Genomic DNA, 24329 nt, shown 5'->3' with positions numbered 1-24329 from the left:
AGAGCAATAGCATACATCAAATATGGTAAATGGAATCCCAACCATACTTGAAACAAACCTCACTGGGTTTTGTGAAAATTCAAACATGCTTGCGTGTTACAAGCTTCCACTTACAATATTTGATGGGCGAAAGAAGGTGCTTCAGATTATAAAAAGGTAAGAAAGAGATGCTTCTTTAAAGAACCTTTCACTGAATGGTTCTTTGTGGAACCAAAAATGGTTCTTCTATGGCATCGCTGTGAAGAACCTTTAAAGCACCTTTATTTTTAAGAGTGTATGCATGTGACAAACCTTGACAATGAGACCGAAATCGCTCAAGTTTCATTCAAATATTTCCATTTGTGTTTCAAAGATGAAGGTGAGTAACTGACGACAGTAGAACACCCCTTAAATCACGGTAAAATCACTGTAACCTTTTACAATGTCTTTTCAGTACGCTTGCTTTGATGAAACTTCGGAACGAGTACAGTGAAGTTTTCAGTGTACCTCAAATCCCTGCAGTCTTCCCAGGTTCATCATGTCATTGCACAGCTTGGGCACCTGGGACATCAGGTCTACTGCTTTCTGTTACAGAGAAAACCAACAGAAACCTGTATCACAAGCTGCTTCAACAAACTTTACAAAAACCTAAAAGGCATTACCCTCAGTTTATGACTGACCATTCGTTTATTATTTAAGACATGTACTTCAGCTTCATTTTTACCTCTATATCCTGACAATCCAACCCTGCCTTTGCGCTGTACTTCAGGAAGTCCTTAACCGATAAAAATATTAACAAATTAATTATATTAGAAATTACACACATTAATAAAACATTATTATTCACCATCGATCACAGCCTTTATACCTTTAGTAGCAGTTGGTATTTAGTAATTCTCTGAATGGGTTTAATGAGAAAATCACTGATGCTCAGTCTTGAGTTGACGTCTTGTTGAATCCCCTTTGAACCAAAACAGACACACGATTTTACACTTGCAATGATTAATTGTTTGTTTTTCATTTTAGAGTGATTTTATAGAGTCCCAACTCCCATGAAATCCTGATTCCATTGTCCCAGAGTTAATGTTACTTGTCCCAAACAAGGGGACTACAGAAGTTGTTGGGACATTAAATGTCATCACACTGAACTCATCCACACACTAGCTCACTTTTACAGCCTTCTTGTGTTCACAATCATGCTCTTGTAAACTATACTAACTCAAACTTTCCAATGTTCTAAATAAAGACTGAAGAAGTTGTCTGTAGCTACTGTAAGTGTCGGTGACTGTAGTGTAGTTTGTATACAACTCGTATATAACATTAGCTTTTACTTTTGCTGATTGTATTTAGGCTACAATATTCATTAAAGTTGCGTTCATTTGTGAAGATTATCCTCTTGAGTAACTTTTTTTGGTCACAGAGCTTATTTACTGCAATAATCTAAAAATCCTATTGGGTTTTTGTGGAGGGAACCAGGGTAATGTTAACTTCTGTCATCACTGCAGCACTCTATTGCAGTAATATAAATTGTGTGTTACCTCGAAGTATGAATCGTATTCTGCAACAATGAATTCAGATTTGGGTTTGTTCTGGCAGTAAACCACATACATGTGCAGTCTTCTCTCCTAAACACATAGAAGCGAAACACTTCATGAGCAATGCCTTTACACGGCTAACACATCAGACCTGATGTCAGTCACATACTCACATGTTTACTGAACAGCCCAGGCAGTTTTTCATGATCTTCAAGACATTTTTCCAGCTCGCCAACAAAAAAACTTCAGACAGCAAATAAACGTTAAATTAGTTCCATATTAGTCTTTTTTCAGTAAGAGGAGCTGAGAGAATCTGAGGCGCTTACTCTTTGTGCCAGTCGTAGATTTGGTGAATGTTTCCAAAGACGATCTTATCTTTCCCTTTCATATCATCAGGAACTCCTTTCTCCTCTATTCGCTTCATAAACCCCTTCAGAAAAAAATGATTTCATATACCACTTATACACGCAAGTTCATAAAGGCAACGGTACTTCACATGTCTGTCTACAGCTGCTGTAAATGATGATAAATGAACACTAGGATGAGAGCACATTCACCCTGAGCAAATAGTGATGCAAATAAGTAATTACACTGCCAATGATGCCAAATGAGAAAGATGCAAATGGCTTTGATCTTAAGACAAAAGACAAATGAAGAAGAATAGCAATAGTAGAGTGTTTTAAGACAGCATTTTCATGCTAAAGTCAAAATATGCCTATAGTCACAGAATTGACCTATCGGTAAGCCCCGCCCCCTTAGTTACTGTTGCGAACTCGGCCAAACAAACTTGTTGCTAGTTGCTCACTGTCTTACAATGACAGCTGTCAGTGTGAAAACCTTGTCCCTATATGTTTTTGATAAAGTTTGGACACAGAAGGGCCACCATTCAAGTGGGACTTAAATATGCCATGGAGGGATATATAAAAGATTTAAAAATAAATATGGTGGGTATTAATTTGGAAGTGAGGGTTTACAGATCACAATGCAAGCGGGAGAAGCCTCATGTTACGGTCGTCACGATTGCAGATGAAAAAATCCCGGATCAACACTGTTCATGTATCACAGGGTAAGATTATATTAATTTACATTTAACCAGTTTAATATGAAGAGACAGTGAAATGTAGACCTTGGTTTATGTGTTTTTGCCCTACACTGTACATGACGTGAGAACAGTTCGCTATTTAGGTTTGTACATTAGCATGGACTCACTAACTTTAACGTTAGCTAGTATTAGATACCTCGCTGAAACACAAGATGACATTAAAGGAACACTCCACTATTTTTGAAAATAGGCTCATTTTCCAACTCCCCTAGAGTTAAACAGTTGAGTTTTACCCGTTTTCAGAACCCATTCAGCCGATCTCCGGGTCTGGCGGTAGCACTGTTAGCTGTAGCTTAGCATCTTCTGTAGTTACATCGTGTACTAAGACCGACGGAAAATGAAAAGTTGCGATTTTCTAGGTCGATATGGCTAGGAACTATACTCTCATTCCGGCGTAATAATCAAGGAACTTTGCTGCCGTACCATGGGTGCAGCTGGCGCAATGATATTACGCAGCGCCTGAAAATAGTCCCCAGCACGCTCCCTGTGCAAGCAGGTGGTCACGTTGGTTATGTTGACGGAAGTTAGCCTATTTTCAGGCGCTGCGTAATATCATTGCGCCTGCTGCACCCATGGTACGGCAGCAAAGTGTCGTGATTATTACACCGGAATGAGAGTATAGTTGTACTAAGACTGACGGAAAATGAATAGGAACTATACTCTCATTCCGGCGTAATAATCATGGAACTTTGCTGCCGTACCATGGGTGCAGCTGGCGCAATGATATTACGCAGCGCCTGAAAATAGTCCCCAGCACGCTCCCTGTGCAAGCAGGTGGTCACGTTGGATATGTTGACGGAAGTTAGCCAATTTCTGTTAGCCATATCGACCTAGAAAATCGCAACTTTTCATTTTCCGTCGGTCTTAGTACACGATGTAACTACAGAAGAGTCAAGTTTTAAATAGGAAAAATATCAAAACTCTTTGGTCATTTTTGAGCGAGATGCTAACGGTCTAATCAGATTCAATGATCTATGCTAAGCTACAGCTAAAAGTGCTACCGCCAGACCCGGAGATCGGCTGAATGGATTCAAAAACGGTAAAACTCAACTGTTTAACTCTAGGGGAGTTGGAAAATGAGCCTATTTTCAAAAATAGAGAAGTGTTCCTTTAATGTTCTGCTTGAGCAGATGAAAATGAGTGTATGACAACCAGAAAATGAACGTTTTCGTCTTCATTGGGATTGGGGGTGAACGCTTAGGGACATTTAGCTCTGTTTTGTTTGGGTTTAGGAAATAGAATAAAATAAATTGCATTGCCTATCCTCTCAGGATAACTGAAATCAGTGTTACAAGTATCCCAGGCACATCGTTTTGCCATTTTTGTAGCATAAACACCATAAAAACGATGAAAGCTTCGGATCTCCCAGTGTTTCTCTACGGCGCTAAAACCTGAAGATGTCTGAATTCCGCTCTCCGTGCAACTGATACTCGACTGCCATTGGCTAGTTTGCATTCGAGGGGAGGGGCTTACCGATAGGTCAATTATGTTCTACTGTCAGGATGTCAGCTATTCTCACCTCAACCACGATACCCAAATCTTTCACGTAGTCTTTTTCTGTCTGGATTAATTCATTCACAACAAACCTACAATAGAACAAACAATTGTTTTTATTAAAGACTTCTGCACAGGCACAAAAGGACTAATCTATAAAAAAATGTGTCAGGTTTAGCAATGCCACACTTGCCTTTAAGGGCAGAGTGAAAGAGAAATTCAAATAAAAAGACCAAACGCCTAGCTTTCCCATAAATATCTCTGATCTTTAATGAGAGCCATATCATTCAGAGAGATGATTTTCTCAACACTGCCTGTTACATGAACATGGAATTGATTCCAGATCTGGTGGCTTTACATGAACCAATTGCATTTTACCAGATGTAACCAGATTGTTTTTTTTCTTCTTTTTCTTTTGCCCCACCAAGTTGAGTTAAGTCTGGGCAACACAGTGGAAACAATCTTGATATTTCTCAATCTTTTGACAATATCTCAATATTTATGTACTCACTCTGAAATGGCTTGGAATGCGGCTTCATTTATTTTTCAAAAAAATATGTAATTTCTTTCAGAAGATTTTTTTCAACAGTGTGTAAAAATTAAAATATAGTAAAAATCTAGTTAACAAATAACCAATATGTTTTCCACACTAGTTCCCACTAAATAAATAAATAAATAAAGAACCATTCATTTATACATTTTAATATAATAATATGGATTGTTTGCATTTAAAAAAATTATATAAACTAAACATAAATATTTACCAAAATGAATAAATAAAACATGAAAAATGCAATGCAATGCACAATTTGCGTGACAACACGTATACATTATATATTAGGTTAACATACCTTGGAGCCAAACTATACAAATATATTTTATAAATAAGAAATTAATAAAGCAATTGGCAGCACAAACAAACAACCCGTGATTTGGTCACTGTGACCTGAAATCAGACTGTAACGTTTGTAGAATTGACTCCCAGACCAAGCCTCATGAGTGAAGAGTGTGTGTCTTACATTCGTCCACGCAGTGCTTTGGCTTTCTGCTCCAGTTCAGGGTTTCTGGGTGGCGCTGGGCTCTGCTCTGCTGGGTTCACTGAACTGAATCCTGGGTACGAGCCTGGCTCCAGCGTCTACAGCAACAGAGACGAGACAAACAGTCAGTATTTGGAAGAGCCAGGCCTGATGTGGGAGAACAAACACAGCAATTGAAGGGTTTATATGCGACATGGCCCTAAACTGCAGTAAACACCATCAGAGCTGCTCGGAAGATTCAAAGGGGAGAAAAGCGTCACTCCGGGCCACAGAGTGAGCCATAATATCCAGCAAGTTTGGGAGGATTTTATTACTTCACCACAAAAGACCTGCAATATATGACAGTTAAGGATGAACACAATAATGGAATATTCCTTGAATGTCAAATATATAACATAACTAAAGCCATCACAGGTGTGGAAAAATAATATTATCTAATAAAAATCTCATAGCCTAGCATGTCTCGCGATGCAATACAATCCCAGTGTGATTTCTCAGTCTGTATTCTATTCTATTCTATACTATTCTATTCTATCAGTTTAAATGCTTCAGTTTGTTTTTATATTATATTATGTTATATTATATTATAAACCTAATAAATAATTGAGATAAAAAAGGGAATTCATAAGCAATAACTGCTACTTTTATTTCAGATTATATTATTCTAAAGAATTGAACTGTTCTGCGTGAGATTTTTTTGAATGTTTTTTAATAGAATTTCTTGGTAAGCAACACAGCACTGTAAAAAAATGTTTTCTCAGGTAAAGGTCAAATGAAATATAAATAGAGCAGTAAAGTTAAGTTACACACTGTGTGTGCTAAACAGGTCTGGTATGAAGAATGTTTTTGCTCAGGTGGCCAATAGAGACAAATTTTGCTCATCAAGAAAAGAAAAAAAAACATTGAGGGAACTTTGTTTCTCAGGACACGTGTTTTAGGGTCTGTCCGATAATAGAGACATTTTATGTATACAGCAGCTCTAATGAAAACTGAATCTTTGAATAGAGCAAGCTGATGGACAATGAACAGAAACCGAAACATGCTCTTAAACCAACACAATGACAAGACTACATAGCACAGATTAGCATGTTAGCATCCTAGCAGGTTCGTCTACACCTATAAATGAGACCAAGAGTACAGTAACAATATACAACCGCACAGAACAAAAGACACGTGCATGTGAGACTAGTGCAGAAGATCTCAGTAGTGCAAGAGTTAGTGACTGTCTCAGAGCAAGAGAAAACAGAAAGGAAACGAGGAAAGCCTGCAGGAGGTTAGTCTATCAAGCCTCCCTGCTCGGGTTCAGTGGCACACTCACCATCTTAGTTTTGACCAGTTTTTCTATAGCACTGACAAGCTCAGCAGCACTGGGGACGTCAGCCGAGCTCTGCCGTGAAGCCAGCAGCACAGACGACTACATGACAGACAGCAGGTGAGGAGGAGGAGGAGGAAAGAACACACAGGCAGATCAGAACAGCTCAGGATGCTGGGTTATAGCCCAGTTTATCAAGCGTTGCTTTGGGGAGAAGAGAAGCGAAGGCCATGCCAAGAACATGCCAAACATTTCACCTCCAAATCAAAAGAAAAATAACTAATTATAGTCTCCATTCCAGATTTTCAAATAGTTGTATCTCGGCCAAATATTGTCCTATCCTAACAAACCATACATCAATGATCAGCTTATTTATTCAGCTTTCAGATGATGTATAAATCTCAATTTCGAAAAATTGACCCTTATGACTGGTTTTGTTGTCCAGGGTCACAAATAGAAAATGAGACCAACTTTTAAGACCTTTACAAATTGTGCAAAGTGACACTGCAATTATTTTTATGACAATTAGTAATTTCTCCCCAAATTCTCATTTTTATGATTGTTTTTAATGGGTAAAACAGATCTAATGTATAACATTTATATTTTACGACAGTATTTGTTGTATACACTACTGTTCAACATTGTGGGGTCTATAACGATTTCTCTATAAAAAGTCTCTTATGTTCACCAAGGCTGCATTCATTTGATCAAAAATACTCTATAAAAGAATCATTGTGATGTATTATTACAATTAATAAACATCTGGTTTCTAAATGTTATGTAATTTATTCTTGTGATGCGCAGCTGAATTTTCAGCATCATTACTGTAGTCTTCAGTGTCACATGATCTTCAGAAATCATAATAATATACTGATTTGCTGCTCAAGAAACATTTCTGAGTATTATCAATGTTGAAAACAGTTGTGCTGCTTCATATTTATTGTGGAAACGGTGACACATTTTTACGATTCTTTGATTAATAGAAATTTAGAACAGAATAAAAGGAACAATATTTATTTGAAATAGAAATCATACATTTCTTTACTGTCACTTTTTAATTCATCCTTGCTCAATAAAAGTATACATTTTTATTTAAGCATGAAAAACATCTTGTGAGAATTGGATTTCTTATTATTTTACTGTACAGAGAGTCTAATAATAATAATAATAATAATAATAATAAATAATGAAAATAATGGGAATTACAAAAACAAAAATGATAGAGATAATCTGGGTTACATTAATAATAATAAATGTCGCAATACAAGCAATCATAATGGTTTTAAAACTAGTCTTTAGTTTCTTAATGAAATGCTTTTTTTAATTTCGATTTTGGAGGGAAATAAGGCCACGCTCTTTTTGAGATTCACCCTGTCAGACAGCATTGGGCTGTAAACACATTACAACTGCAATCGCAAGGCACAGCGTGTGAAAGAGCCAGAGTTGAGTGCAACAGTAAAAGTTTCACAACTACATAATTTAAGCTTCATTGCAACAATAGGGTGGATGTGTGGTTTGTTGAATGTGAGACAAGGAGCCTCCACCCCAGCAGTTACTGGTGACATTGACATCAGGGAAGAAAAACAGTGTTAGTAAAGCCCCTGTGTGTGTGTGTGTGTGTGGGGCTATGAGGGAGGCAGGTGGAGATAGTTATGAACATATGATGAGTGACACAGTATGCATTTAATAAATCTCTCTCCACATTAATAACCCTGCGGACCTCTCCTATGACATGACTCTCCTCACACTCCTCCCTCTCTGTTGTGTGTGTGTACCTTCTCTTCCTGAGCAGACGGGTCTTTGATGATCTCCATTGGTGGAGGGAGGGGAGTGTGAGACTCGTCCTCAGGCTCTTCCTCTCCTCCGCTGTGCATCCCTGATGAAGATTTGGAGAGTGTTCCTTCTTTACGCACTTTCTGCAAACACAAGAAGAAGTCAATCGTGTTATATCAGTTCCCAGTGACTACAGAACAGATCACTCACTTGTGAAAAAGTAGTACACTTTATTGTATTGAATGTGCACTTGCAGTGTACTTCAAATCTTAAAAGCATATAAAAAAAGGTACTTGCAGATTTATTATTCATGAAATACGGCCACTTTATAAGTGTGCGTATGCATTCATGAATAAAAGTGCACTCATTCTAAAAAAAGCACTTTGTAATAGTGTCAAATCAAATGTTCATATTAAAGGGGTCATATAATGCGATTTAAATTTGTCCTTTCTCTTTGGAGTGTTACAAGCTCTTGGTGCATAAAGAAGATCTGTAAAGTTGCAAAGACTAAAGTCTCAAATCCAAAGAGATATTCTTTATAAAAGTTAAGAGTCAGCCACACCTACCTAAAACGGCTCGTTCTAACACGCCCCCACATGTCTACGTCACGATGTGCGAAGATTTGCATAACACCGCCCAAATGTTCACACAAAGAAAGAAGGAGTAACTTTTATTCTCGCTGTAATATTGTTGCCGCCGCAGTGAAAAAGTGAAAAGTGACGTGACATGTGGCCCTTTCCGTCACACGCTTGAGGCATTCGGCCAATCACAACACACTGGATCGCTGGCCAATCAGAGCACACCTCGCTTTTCAGAACGATTAGCTTTGTAAAAATCGACGCGTTTCAGAAAGGCGGGGCATAGAGGAGAAACAATAATGTACAGTATGTGGAAAATAATGTGTTTTTTGAAACAGCATAAACACATTTCATTACACCAAATACACAAAATAATGTTATTTTTAGCAACATCATATGACCCCTTTAAAGTATGTTTTAAATCATAATGTTTGAATTAACTTGCTTACTTACTTAACTTACTTGTTTGAATTAATTTTAAATGCTTTTTAAAAAAGGTTTACATTTATTTGGATGTTGACTAACATACTAAAAAGCACATTTAAAATAGTTGATATTAATTTTAACTATACTGTAGTATGGTATTTTTTTATGGTATTTTCCAACATTGTTAACATATTTGGAATGTACTAATTGCAACTTTATTTTTACGAACATATAATTACTAGTGCTGGGCAATGATTAATTTTTTTTTAATCGCGATTAATCACATGGTTTTTCTGCGATTAATATCGTGATTAATCGCATTATGCACACAATTCAATAATGAATTCAAAAGTAGTGTATTGTGCACCTTTTTCATTTAAAAGTACTGCTATATGAACAAAAGTGCAATAACATTTGGTTTGCAAACACTTTAAACAAATAAGGAGCTTTTTTGCAGCAGTACTCTTTTTACGTAGTAGCAGTTAAAATATTTATTGGAAATCTCAACTTAAACATTAATGTAATCAAATTAAATATAAAACCAAAGCTATTTGCCACTGCCAGGGCATTAACGTTTCTATAGAAAATATTTTGCAGCTTGGCGCGGTTCGTTTAGCCGTCCCTGGCTCGGTTGGAAGAGGTGGGCCAGAGCACGGTTCAGTTGGGCTCGTGCGTGGTACGCATGTAGTGTCGGAGCGCTGAACTTCTGATATGTGCAGCATGATTGCGTGAACATTTCTGAGCGGTAAAAGTGATAGATCTGTAAAGCAATATATTGTGAGAGGGCCGTGTGTTACAGCGTCCCAAACGACTCAAAATAATAAACCACAAAGTTAACAAAACGATGCACTCCACTGTGCTGAGCGAGAGCGCTTCTCTGCTGTCTTCGCGTGCTATCGGAAACTTCCTGTTTCCCACTTATGAAGTCGTGATTACGAGCACGTTGCATTCTTTCCTGTTAAAAAATAACAGTGAACAGTGGTTTGTGAATGTTGATGCTTAGCCTAAATAATTTTATCGGGAGCGCTCCTGCAGTCTTAGGCCCTCCCCAAATGCTCTCGTTGGTTGAGACGCGTGATGACACCCATCCCAAGCCAGTACTGATCAACATCCCACCCCTCCTGTGACCCATGGTTTGTCTGTATGTGGGTCAAAGACGAAAAAGGGTTTAAGCATAAAAACAATAGTTGTAATACTGCTTTAAATTGTTGTTGTTTTTCTAAAAAAAATAAATAAATTCTGTTTAATTTAATTGCAATTTTGTTTTTGTTTTTCTTGAGCAAAAAATAAATATCATACATTTTTCCCTGTTTTACACCACTAAAATGTCATTCAGTGTAACAATCCTGTCAGGCATATTTACAACAAAAATCTATTTATGACATATTAAAAGACTAATTACTTTCACCCCAAATACTAATTAGTTGTAATTTTAAATTTTTAAAATTTGCCACTATCCTAGGTTTTGCCCATTTGTCAGTAAGAATTTTTTACTCATTTAAAACAGAATCAAATTTAATATGCTCCCTTATTCTTTTATATATTATAATATGTACAAGTCAGAATACGCATGTTGTTTCAATTTTTACATAAATATTGTGTTACACTGAATGACAATTTAACATTATTTCAACCAAATTTTGACATTTTATTCTCCAAAAACTTATTCGAAACCTTAAAAGTAGACGCTTTACTTACATTTAATGTGCTTTCTATGGACATAAAATCACTTTTGTAAATTTCTTTTGATGTGGACATCTTAATGTCTTTGACCCACGTGTATTCAGAGCCAGCGAGCAACGGACTTTCAAAATAATAATAACAAAAAAAAACTGCATTAATGCACGATAAAATAATTGTCGGCATTAATCAATTAATGCGTTAACGCGTTAACTTGCCCAGCTCTAATAAATACCAATATATTTAAATACATTATATACATTTCAATAGAAATTACATTAAATAGTTTAGTTTACCATCAATTCTTGTCAGTACATTCAGCAATTTGACTGTGCTATTTTAAAAACAACAGAAGCAAATTTTGAAATTGCATACAAAGATGTACTTAAGTCCTACTTACGTTGGTGAAAAAAGCACTCTTACATTCAACTAATTGCATTTAATACAAATCTAAACTATAATACAAAAGTTAGTCTAAAAAGATATAACTTTTTAAAGTGTATTTTCTGTAATAAGTGTTTTTTGTTTTTAAATTTATGCTAAAATGTATGACTTTTTCACAAGGTTCAATCATTTCTAGAAATATCTTTGAATGTCAAACAGCCTACAGAGAGGCTAATGTACATAATACTTGCCAGAATAATACCTCAAACTGTGCTATTACTTTCAGTGATGAATAACCGTCATAGAAAATTATGAACACCAAAACAATCCTCAAAATATGCACTGCGGCACAGTTTTGCAAGCGTAAGCACCTCAAAATCTAGTTTATAGAACAATCATTGATAATTATGTTGCTTTGTATATTGAACACTGATGTCATACTACTGAAATCATATTACTGAGGACCATAAACGACACGAGGCAACACATTACAGTGATATTATCACACTTATGCCTAACAAAATCCTTTACCTGTGATAAAATCACTGTAACACACAGCCTCAAGTGGTTTATTGCTATATTATTTGGCTTCAGTGCACTAGTTTAAATGCTCAGAGTTTGTTGTTGAAGAATTTGCTCTGAAAGACAGCAGACATGGTTAATATGGGTCATTGTGGTGGGGTTCACATACCCTGCTTGACAAATACAGAGGCTCTTTTGTACCAGCACATTATATAGCGCACAGCTTTAAAAAGTCAAGCTAATCATCACCCTTCCGATCTGAACGGCTGCTGCCGGGGACATAGCAGCCCTTTAATACGCCATTAATACAGCATACAGAACAACAGGCCTACTTTTCTCTGTATGGTCATGATTGCGTAAAAAAATGGTGATGGAGAATGAAGGAGCGGCTATAAAACACTCTGACGTAAAAGCTGCTGTCTACCGTCACCACATGCTGCTACACAAACGTAAAATATTGACAACAAACATTGTTTTAGGGAATTCTTATGGTAATGTAAAAATATTCGGTCACACTTTATTTTAAGGTCCAATTCTCCCTATTAACAAACCATTAACTATGACTTTTGCCTCAATAAACTCCTAATTTGCCGTTTAATAATAGTTAGGTAAGGTAGTTGTTAAGTTTAGGTATTGGGTAGGATTACGGAAGTAGAATATAGTCATGCCGAATATGTGCTTTATAAGTACTAATAAACAGTCAATATGTTAATAATAGGCATGCTAATAAGCTACTAGTTACTAGTAAGAATTGGTCCCTATACTAAAGTGTTACCAGATATTCTTTAAATAAACAAACTATGGTGATGTAGCTCAGTTTGTCCTGACTTCACTGATAAGATTGGACTGGATTTATGTAACAGCTGTTATTGATGTGTAGTTAAAAACATTGTAAATTGTTATTTCTATTGTGACGATCTTTTTTTTTTTTTTTTAAGTGTTGATGTATTCCCTACTGAAAAAAATTAGTTGAGTCTTTAATGGTGAAATAAAAGTAAAAACACCTACGCAAAACAACAAAATAGGCAAAAAGGTGCCGGTCTGGCCATGTGAGAACTGGAGAAAAAAAACACAGTAAATACACTGTATTGCAGGGAGAGTGATTACCATCATGGTTTGGTGGACATACCACAGTAATAATAGTATTGTCTGAAGTTCCTTGGATTGCCATGGTATAAAAATAAGGTGATAAGTCAGGTTTGTAGTATTGTCATTTAATTCAATCAGATGGCTGTAAGCTTTTCCTCAACGTAGTATAAAAAAAAAATAACTTTCCAGTAAGTTGAAAAAATGTACAGTACCTCCTCCAGGGTGTCATCCTGTAGTTCAGGCGGCCCCAGATCTATGCTCTTTCGTCTATCACGTTTCTGCTTCTGTTTGCTAGGGATCTTCTTGATGTTGCTGCCGTGACTGAGGCGCCGGACAGGGCTGGTCAACCACTTCTTCAGTGTATTTCCAGAGCGCTTGGGTCCAGGGGAGCTGCTCTGCAGGGAGTTCAGGGATGCCTGTGGCTGCAGTGTGGTCACAGACTCCGTCTTCCCTTCTGGGCCGCTAACCGCATAGTTTTCTGTAGCATAAAGAACAGAGAAGGGTGACTGAAAGTAAAGTTCATTATGAAGGTGATGATCAGGCCTAAAACAACTTTTAAGGAATACTTCAGGTTAAATACAACTTAAGGTTTGCAATTTCTGCGTCACTGGCATTATTAGTTGGATTTGTGAAAATACTAGTAGGGAAAAACAGGATTCTCAAATACTCCACCCATCCACCCAATGACCAGAAAAACAGGCAGTCCCACCCCAAACTAACACCTCTGGTTGACATTATGGTTGGGATACTCAAACAAACAGAACAATGTTTTGAAAGCACCAAAAAGCCACGGTGTTTATGCTTTTCGGGGAGCTTACAGACTATGGGCAGCATCTGTGGCATGTTGTTGATTACCATATTCCACAGACTCACCCCTCAGATTGTTAAAAAGAAAACAAGCAGAAAATACATTTACAATAATAAACATACAATGGAAGTCTAACAGACAAGGAACCTATATAAATTCTTTAGTAAACATGTTTATTACGAGAGTTATTAAGTTTGAATTAATTGAATTAACCCTAAACTAGTGAAATAATTATTTCCTCCCAGTCTCATTCAACATCACTTAAAGGGGGTCATAAAGGGGGTCATTTAGGGGGTGCTATTTTAAAGATCATTATTTTGTGTATTTGGTGTAACAGAATATGTTGACATGCTTTAATGTTCAAAAAACACATTATTTTTCAAATACTGTACATTATTGTAGGTCCTCTATGCCCCGCCTCTCACACGTCGTTTTCAACAAAGCCCCCTCCTTTGACAAGCACAGTCTGCTCTGATTGGCCAGCTGAACCAGTTAGGCGTGGCTGACTCTTAACTTTTATAAAGAATATCTCTTTGGATTTGAGACTTTAGTCTTTGCAACTTTACAGATCTTCTTTATGCACCAAGAGCTTGTAACACTCCAAAGAGAAAGGAAAACTTGAAATCGCATCATATGACCCCTTTAAACAAGTCATTTTCAATCAGCTCTCTTCTTTCCTGTCACAGAAAAATTTGCTTTAGTCAGGCATCAAAGGAGAACATTCAATAGAGACTCAGTCCGGAAGCTCTGCAGTTGGCAAGACCCACTTTCAGATGATCAATCATCTGCTTTTGAAACCAGACTACCAAATCCTCCTGTGTATCATCTCAAGCCTTGGTTCCTTGGAATCTGCACTATGTACTCATTCAGGGTTATTTTGGAGAGCAGGGGTGTTTAAGTCACATTAATTTTCCACAGGGGTGCCTCAGGGTTCAGTGCTTGGCCCCCCTTTCTTCTCAATATATACATCAACACTAGGACCTATCATCAAGTTTCTATTACTTTTTACGGTGTTCAACAGCATTCTCAGAGAGTATAACTAGACAGGTTAATCTGTCTAAAAGGAAATTAAAATGAGGAATCAAAGTAATCCAACAAATAAAGTTTTCAGCAGTATCACCAACAGATGGACTCAAGGGCTTAACCTAGACTGTATCCTTCAATCAGACACAACTAACAGAAGTGCAGCACAGGAAGAACTAGCAATGCCAAATGTTTCAAATCTAACACCAGCCCAACATTAACCAACTCCCGCTAACTGGAAACCAAATATCACAATTCACTGTGAATAATGATAAACAAACATTTCAGATAAGAACTGAAAAACACCTACAGAGCATCACAGTACTGCTATTCTCTTCAAATGTAACACTATAACACATTCGTTCAAAGTTATTGATCACATTCCACAAATGCAAACCACACACCTAGCAAAGTCAATATTCTTGTGGTGTAGAAGAAGCTCAAGCAGACATTACCCACAATATTAAAGCACATTGCATCTAACTCTTTGACACTGTAACTGTTATATAATTTAAAACAATTGTAGGCTATGTAACAAAGTCTTTTCTGCTGTGTGTTCAAAAATTGGTGATCACTGAATTACAATTAGTTATAAATTAAATCAAATTTAATGCATCACATTTGCACAGAAATGCACTGGTATATTATGCATAACATAACTGCTAATATCAGCAGGTTTTTAAATTATCAAATCATGCACTATTTAACGTTAAAATTTCAAACAAATTGACATTATATCTCACCGAAGCATCACTGAAAACATTCCATATATTTTTCTCTCTTGCGCATGCAGGCCTGATTCATGACGAGACCAAGTATCATTACCAGCAGATTAACTTGTTCTCCAGACGCCCATTGTGTTGATGACATCTGTGTGTGTTGAGTACGGCCTTTAATGGCTGACTCATTAGAGGAAGTGACCTTGTGAGAGTTGGTCATAAAGCTTGTGATGAAAACATAAGTGAATTTCTGCTACAACACACTGATTCAGCAGAAATCACAGCTGTCTGAACTGAGCATCGTGCTTAAACAGAACGAACACTGCTCTTCACACATGCAGATCACACTGTTCTGTGTTTGTCTCACCAGGCTCGATACAACACGTGTGAGCCATTCACGAGAACCAGTCATCACAGCAGTGTGTGTCCTGCTGTTTGATGGAGTGCATCCCATCAGGTGCTGCAGTGCTTTTTGAAGAGTGAACCTGCGTAATACATAGACTGACTGACGACAAGTGTGCAGTCTTGTGAGTGTGTGATTATGTGTGGAGTAAAGAGAGGCTTTACGGAGAGCAGTCATTAAGCACTACCCTTTACACATACACTCTCCTCTTGCTGCTGCCTCAGTAACTGAGAGACAGACAGAGAGGGTTCTTTGTTCTTTTAAGTGGTCACATCACATTTCCACAGAAAGCAGCATCTGGATCATATGACTACTTTTACTACAAAGCAAAAGGAACTCGCCATTGACACATATCAGTGTCCTGCTCCTGCAGGAAATATTGCAGAACTGAACAATGGGACATAACATGTATAAATATGCAAAAATTCTGAATAAAATTTGACTTTGGCAAGTATATTATAATGGCCCAGTTTCACAGACGGGGCTTAGCTTAAACCAGGACTAGGCCTTAGTTAAATTAAGATATTTAAGCAGCTTTTATAAAAATGCCTTAGAAGAAAATGTTACATGTGTGCATCTTGAGACAGAACAATGGAACTGACTTTTTTTTTTTAAGATATATCAGTGCAAGATATTTTTAGTTGAGACAGCTCAAACATGCATATTAATCTGGGACTAGCCTTAAACCATGCCTATAAAACCGGGGGAATGTGTTGTAAGTCTGTTACTCTTCATTTGGGTAGCAACTTTATTAGGAACTGCAACATTGCATGCACTAAGTTAAAATTATAAGTGTGACCACCTCAGATGAAAGTGCCATAAACAATTCAGACCAAAACGATATACAGGAAATACTCTTTGCTGTTTCTCTTATACAACTTAATTTAGACAAATATCTCTCACATTAAAGGGGTCATATGATGCGATTTCAATTTTTCCTTTCTCTTTGGAGTGTTACGAGCTCTTGGTGCATAAAGAAGATCTGTAAAGTTGCAAAGACTAAAGTCTCAAATCCAAAGAGATATTCTTTATAAAAGTTAAGAGTCAACCACGTGAAAGCGAAACTACTTTGTTTGGTCTTCCAAAAGAGGACGATATCTGCTTCGTCATGCCTGGAGCTGATCCGTGCTGGTCAGGAAGGAAATACATCAACTTTGCGCTGTAGATCGCCGAATTGGCTTTCACCGTGGGCGAAGCAGAGTCCAGCCCGGGGTCGTCACATGTGGTTGCCGCAAGCCCTCCGGACGCTCCTTCGTCGAATCCGCCGGCCTTCTCTCACTCTAGCCTGCCGTGTGTGTTTAGTGACAGAAGCTCCACAGTGCGACAGAATGACAGTGACAAGACAAAACACAGATAATAAAAAGAGTAATATACAAATATACAAAACAGACAATGTGCAAAATGGCAAAAATACAATATACAAACTAGACAATTTAGTATGTACAGGTATGTAAGATGCAAATTAAAATAAGTATGTGTGTTAAATAAATAAATGTATAATAGTGTTGTGTGTTCTACATTTATTGTCAAGTGTTCAGATGGATTGCCTGGGGGAAGAAACCGTTCCTGTGCCTGGCCATTCTGGTGCTCAGTGCTACCTGGTCTCATGGCAAAAACATACCTGGGGGCCATTTTTTGCGAGACGCGAAATACGTGCCAATAAGTATATATCACTGCAGTTTCCAAAAGAAATTAGCACTAAAGGCAGTAAAACTCCTTTTATTCCTTTTCACACAAATTTACAGAGTTTTGATTAATAAAGCATAATTTTCACACAATTACTTGAAGAATATTATGCTATGACTTCAAAACAATTTTAATATGCTGGGAGATTTGAAAACTGATGCTTTTGAATGTTAGCATCGCACATATCCAGCTTCATATCTATAGGTTTTCATAGACGGTAGGTTTGCTCGGTAGCTCATGGAGTACGGAAACGTACTTGAGAAGTGAGGTGCTCCGTTTCGAATCCCGTGTAACTACGGTTCAACAAAACAGTTCAAATCTGCATATACGGAAGTTCAAATGGCACGGTTGCATCAACAAAGGCATTTTTATATCGGTTTTGCATTTGTTAACACTATCGGGTAGGTTTAGGGTTGGGTTTAGTGTAGGGCATATTTCCAACACGATAGAGCATTAACCTTTAGCGACAGTCCTTGGATATTTGAATTCTGAACCGCCGCAATACGTACCTGAAGCAGCGTAATAAACACACAGCAATATGTACCTATATCAACATAATAAAAACGTGCCAGGGTTCACGTATTGAACCCGTGTTTTAGCGCCACTCAGTGGACATTTCTCTTTGAAACTGCGGCGAAACTTGCAGTAATGTACGTAAAAACGGTGTTGCAGAAAAGTACCCAGAGGTATGGATTTTTATGAGACCAGGTTGGCTCAGTGCTCTGTAGCGCCGACCAGACGGCAACAGTTCAAAGAGGGAGTGTGCTGGATGTGAGGGGTCCAGAGTGATTTTGCTAGCCCTTTTGTTCACTCTGGATGAGTGCAGTTTGAAGAGTTTGATCAGCGCCGTTGCTCCACTAACTACGATGTTCAGCAAAACGTCCAAACAGTCGAAAACCGGTAGAAGATTTTGTGGTGTGCTCTGCCAAATGTTCAGCAGTTCATCCCTGGTAAAACTGATCGTGTTTGAGAAACATAAAACAGGAAAAACTAACAAAAACACAAAAACAACTGGAGAGCCAAGCACCGTGGCTGCCATGTGAGGCGCCATCTTGGTCCCAAATCTGTATAAGAAGATATTTTGAAGAATGCTGAATCAAACAATTGTTGGCCCCTATTGACTTCCATAGTAGGGGAAAAAATACTATGGAAGTCAATGGGGGCCAACAACTGTTTGATTACCAGCATTCTTCAAAATATCTTATTTTGTGTTTAACATAAGGAAATAAAAATTACCTTACTACTACTAATACTGTATGCAAGCTTAGATTATTAATTTCACTTTTCATTGGAAGGTGTTGCATGTGAGTGATTTTTTCAGGAATTGTTTAAAAATCCCAGTAGCTAACTGGGTAACTAAGGTCCTTTTGCACTGTTTTCCATTCCCAGCTTTCTTAAATGTTTATTGGTCCCACGTTATATTAAGTGGCCCTAATACCTGTGTACTTACATAGTAACTAGATGTGTACATAGTATGTAACCACAGTGTAAGTACACATTGGTACATAGTATCTACAGCTGTAATGTTTGTGTAACTACACATATGTAACAACCCACTGAATGGTATGTGTAAATACAAATGTGTAACAGGACATTGGTAACAAAACTTTTTGGTAATGAAAGTACAAATGTATAACAGTACTAACAGCACTTTTAGGTAAAGAAAGTGTTACACTTTATATAAAGTAAACAGTTCATATGGATTTACCATGTAATTACTCTGATGTTACACAGCAGCGGCCAGTAAATTAGGCTTTACATATAAATTGTGGTTGGTGTTCAGAATGTTACACTTTATATTAAGTGGACAGTTCCTGAGGAGTTACCATGTAAGTACACTGGTATTACAGTGGTGCACCAAATCCACCAACTTGAGATCCAACTCCTCCCACTTGACATATCCCTAAACCTACCCATTTCCACGCCCTGGATCCCCTTTCCACCCCTAAACCTACCCATCTCCACGCCCTGGATCCCATTTCCACCACTAAACCTACCCATTTCCACTCCCTGAATCCACTTTCCACTCCTAAACCTACCCATCTCCACCCGCTGGATCCCATTTCCACCCCTAAACCTACCCATCTCCACCCCCTGGATCAAATTTCCACCACTAAACCTACCCATTTCCACTCCCTGGATCCACTTTCCACTCCTAAACCTACCCATCTCCACCCGCTGGATTCAAGTCGGTTACGACGACGAACTGCAGTCAGGTCGAGACCCTGATGAGGACGACGAGCATGCAGATGAGCTTCCCTGAGACGGTTTCTGACAGTTTGTGCTGAAATTCTTTGGTTATGCAAACCGATTGTTGCAGCAGCTGTCGGGTGGCTGGTCTCAGACGATCTTGGAGGTGAATATGCTGGATGTGGAGGTCCTGGGCTTGTGTGGTTACACGTGGTCTGCGGTTGTGATGCCGGTTGGATGTACTGCCAAATTCTCTGAAACGCCTTTGGAGACGGCTTATGGTAGAGAAATGAACATTCAATTCGCAAGCAACAGCTCTGGTGGACATTCCTGCAGTCAGCATGCCAATTGCACGCTCCCTCAAAACTTGCGACATCTGTGGCATTGTGCTGTGTGATATATATATTCTCACACATACAGTACAGACAGAGATAGATAGATAGATAGATAGATAGATAGATAGATTTGAAACTTAATCCAGTAGATTAAGTTTCATGCATGGCTTCTTTTGAGGAGTTTAGTGGCATGGCAACTCCTCTGAAAAGTACAAAGAGAGAAAACCATCCCAAAAGTATTTAAACACTTGAGTCACACTAAAAATATGTGAATGTCGTTTTTCTTAATCATTTCTGCAATAACTTTTAATCAGCTGCAGTGGATCTTTGAAGTAATTTTTCCTCAAGGTCACACAAAGGTGTAACCATTAGTTTTACTACCATTTGAGTAACACAAAGCATCCAGATACCACATTAAAACACGTTTGCACTATTTTCTTTATAATAAATGTTTTAAACTGTCTTGATTTTTTTGCATGTAAGTGTGTCTTGAATGTCCAAATACTTTGTGATAAAATTAAAAATAAGACACGGTGGCCTCATTTAACACAATTCAGATGAGTCAGAGTTCCCAGTGCTGTTGTGAAAGAGTGACTGATACTCCCTCCTCATACTTCTCATAAAAACAGTGATGATGTCATGGTTATTAATTTGACACGAACAATAAGAGCGTGAAACAAAAACTAATAAGTAAGCTGTCATTTAGAAGCATATATGCTCTGGACAAGAGAATGTACCAGGATTCACTCAACATCTGCTATAAAACTAGAGACAACTATAAGAAATGACACACTTGGGCCCCGTCCACACGGAGACGCATTTAGCTGTGTACGCATACATTTTGTATCATATAGGCGTTTCGTCCACACGGATCCGGCGTTTTGGGAGAGTGAAACCGATATTTTTTGAAACCGGGTCCCAGAGTGGATAAATCTGAAAACGCCGCCCTTGCGTTTTCGTGTGGACTGCGAATCCGTATATTTTCTGAAACGAAATTTCAGAAATTTGCGCCCCTAGTCAGACACCGCTACGTCACGTGACAGCATCAAAAACATGAACAAACACTGAACGATTGTCTTTTTATTAACTAACATTAACACAGATTACTTAATGTATTGTTCCATGTTCGTTTGTATACAGCAAGCAAGGTTTATGTGCATAGTCCAAGTCTTCTTCTACGTTTTTAGTGTATCTCTGTGGCAGAATTACAGCGCCACATACTGGTCTGGCATGTATACTACATCGTTTTGTGTCGGTTTTGTGGTTTCGTGTGGACGCAGATATTTCTTGAGACGAGGAAAAAAAAAAGATCGGATAGGGAAAGCTCTGGCTTCATGTGGACGTAGCCTTGATTTCAGCTTTAGTTTCACTTTACAATTGAAGGCCTCATGTCTGAGAAATATGTACCATCCATTCATAAATTCCTTCATCGGTCAAACAATGTGGCGTCTCCCACACGACTTAGAGGTGCACCTGAGTGAATGGTTTAATCTTCACTGAAACAAACAGGCAGATGTGTCCTCTTTTATCTGCTGTTGAGTCTTTGCACTGACATTCCTCGCTGTCAATAGAACCATAGGCATGTTTTAAAGCATGTGGCATTTTTACAGATACTTCACACAATCAGATTCTTCTGAGGCGAGCCGGTTCTGAAACACACAGGCAGTCCAGACGGACCGCATTCCATTCATAGGTGAGGAGTTTCACATGCTTTAACCTGACAACACCTTTCGCCTCACGACGCGTTTCTGCTGACTGTACATTACAGGCATTACTGACTGTAAATGTCCCAAGCGCTCAAGAGGAAGAAAAAACAAGGGAATCATTCCCATGTTCCCACATTATCTCTCTCTTAGAGCCGTCTTCAAAGAGCCACTAAAGCTCTTCTGATGAAAAGAGGATTTGAACTAATTTGCTCTTCAAAGACCGCAGGAGTTATGTTCAAGCCCTGGACAGCCAGACCAGGCTGCACATTAACAGATCATTTTACATAATTATGTAACAAGTGTAACCAAAGTAACGGTTACACTTTATTTTAAGGTGTCCTTGTCACAGTGTAATTATACATTTAAGTACTGAGTAATATTAATTAACTACATGTACTTACTATATATGGTTATGTACCATATACTATATGGTTGGGGTTAGGATTAGGCTTTTGTCTTAGGGTTACTTGCATGTAATTATGCATAATTAATTGTTATTATAATAGAACGTGCATGTAACGTGTAACAAGGACACTTTAAAATAAAGTGTTACCAAAGTAACTACATACAAACTATTATACATATACATGAAGTCTATTATACATATACATGACATTAGTGTGTAAAAAAAAAAAAATTATATATATTTATATGGACAGTTTCATCGCTAAAATCTGATTGGATGAGATGTGTTGGAAGTCGTCGTAAAAAAAAAAGACAATATATGTTATTATTTTTTAACATTTTTAACTAAAACTATTAAAAAAAATAAATAAATAAACATTGTTACTTGAAACAAAATAAACGTTAACTGAAATAAAAGTAAATAGTCAAACTTTATTTTAAGGGTTAGGGTTATTTAACCCTTTCTGCAGAGTTAAATATTCTCACTATTAACTATGACTTTTGCATCAAACTCCTAATTTGCTGCGCATTAATAGTTAGTAAGGTAGTAGTTATGTTTAGGTATGAGGTAGAATTAAGGGATCTAAAATATGCTCATGCAGAATAAGGCATTATTATGTGCTTCATCAGTGCTAATAAACAGCCAATATGGTAGAAATATGCAAGCTAATAAGCAACTAGTTCATAGTGAGAATTGGTCAATACTAAAAATACATATTCAGCTAGATGCAACATTTCTCATTTTTATTTAGTTTACCTTGAAGTACTAAAATAACAAACTATAACAAATAAATAAACACTATATAGACATAAAAAATATAATACAAATGACAAAAAAACACAAATTACTAAAACTTTTAAATTAAAGTGAATACAGGAAAGTGTTTTGCAATACAATATGAACAATAAATATTGTACTTATTTTTTGATGCAAGTACATAGTAGTTAAGGCCACTTAATATTAGGTGGGACCAAAAAAATCTAATTTAGATTATTAACAAAAACTATAATAGTACAGTACATTAGTGATACTAAAATCAAAGTGATGCACACCTGTTGTGTCTCACAGTTGAAATACTACAAGTGACGCAGTGCCCGCCAAACTAATCATCACCTCTTGATAAACTCCATGAGGTGTAGACTAGGACACGTCCTACTTGATTTTTTGCATTTCTTCACATTTTGTCTTTTGTAATACTGTAAAGCATGACGTGACGTGACGTGACATGTGGCCAAGTATGGTGACCCATACTAGGGTCTGCATTTATCCCATCCAAAGTGCACACACACAGCAGTGAACACACACACACCGTGAACACACACCCGGAGCAGTGGGCAGCCATTTTTTTTGCTGTGGCGCCCGGGGAGCAGTTGGGGGTTCGGTGCCTTGCTCAAGGGCGCCTCAGTCGTGGTATTGAAGGTGGGAGAGAGCGCTGTACATTCACTCCCCCCCCCTACAATCCCTGCCGGTACGAGACTCGAACCCGCAACCTTTGGGTTACGAGTCCGACTCTCTAACCATTAGGCCACGACTTCCCCTCGTTAAAGCATGCAAAGCATCCGGCCCGTGCACACTGGGCACATTTCTACATGTTGAATAGTATATACTGTGATAACAGCCTAGTTATCTACATTTTGAGTCTGTGTCAACTACTAAAAGATGCAGCATGAATCTGACAATACAGATATGGTGCTTTTGACTCTCTCAGTGGGACGTTGGACCGAGAAACACCGTCTCCAGCTGACCATCAGCCTGCTGAAGCTGCATGCATATGGAGGGTTATTTACATAAAGCAAACACAACATTTTTAAGGTGGGATCCTTCACCAAGACACCTAACCCTTTTGGCAATGACAAGTTGTTTAGTAGGTAACACTTTAGTATAGGGATCAATTCTCACTATCAACTAGTTGCTTATTAGCATGCCTATTAATACATATTGGCTGTTTATTAAAACTTATAAACAGTGTTGCCAAGTCTGTGGTTTTCCCGCAGAATTGGGCTACTTTAACACTGTTGCCGTGGGTTGTTTTTTATGTCCATGGGTTGAAGTGACCCCAATAACGTGATATTTATCCACTGGAAAGTAATTTTTACCAGGGGAACCCGCCAAAAAAAACCTTGTATTTTTTACCCCCCCCCC

General features: G+C 37.8%; 1 protein-coding gene across 1 annotated transcript in view; it reads right to left on the bottom strand.

Annotated features, from left to right (window-relative positions):
* The window catches only part of LOC107742947 (kalirin-like), a 48689-nt gene that overhangs the window by 18419 nt on the left and 5941 nt on the right, over positions 1-24329 (bottom strand). The window contains exons 2-11 of the mRNA XM_016556030.1: positions 13124-13389; positions 8235-8375; positions 5130-5245; positions 4136-4202; positions 1841-1944; positions 1688-1757; positions 1518-1604; positions 848-940; positions 704-754; positions 487-564 (exon numbers count right to left, since the gene is read on the bottom strand). Coding sequence (XP_016411516.1) covers positions 487-564; positions 704-754; positions 848-940; positions 1518-1604; positions 1688-1757; positions 1841-1944; positions 4136-4202; positions 5130-5245; positions 8235-8375; positions 13124-13389 — 1073 coding nt within the window. The remainder of the gene's footprint in view (positions 1-486; positions 565-703; positions 755-847; positions 941-1517; positions 1605-1687; positions 1758-1840; positions 1945-4135; positions 4203-5129; positions 5246-8234; positions 8376-13123; positions 13390-24329) is intronic.

The sequence above is a fragment of the Sinocyclocheilus rhinocerous genome, unplaced genomic scaffold (genome assembly GCF_001515625.1).
Source record: "Sinocyclocheilus rhinocerous isolate Xijiao unplaced genomic scaffold, SAMN03320098_v1.1 scaffold45, whole genome shotgun sequence".
Classification (NCBI taxonomy): domain Eukaryota; kingdom Metazoa; phylum Chordata; class Actinopteri; order Cypriniformes; family Cyprinidae; genus Sinocyclocheilus; species Sinocyclocheilus rhinocerous.
The sequence above is the reverse complement of the archived record's forward strand: the minus strand, read 5'-3'. Positions and strand labels throughout refer to the sequence as shown.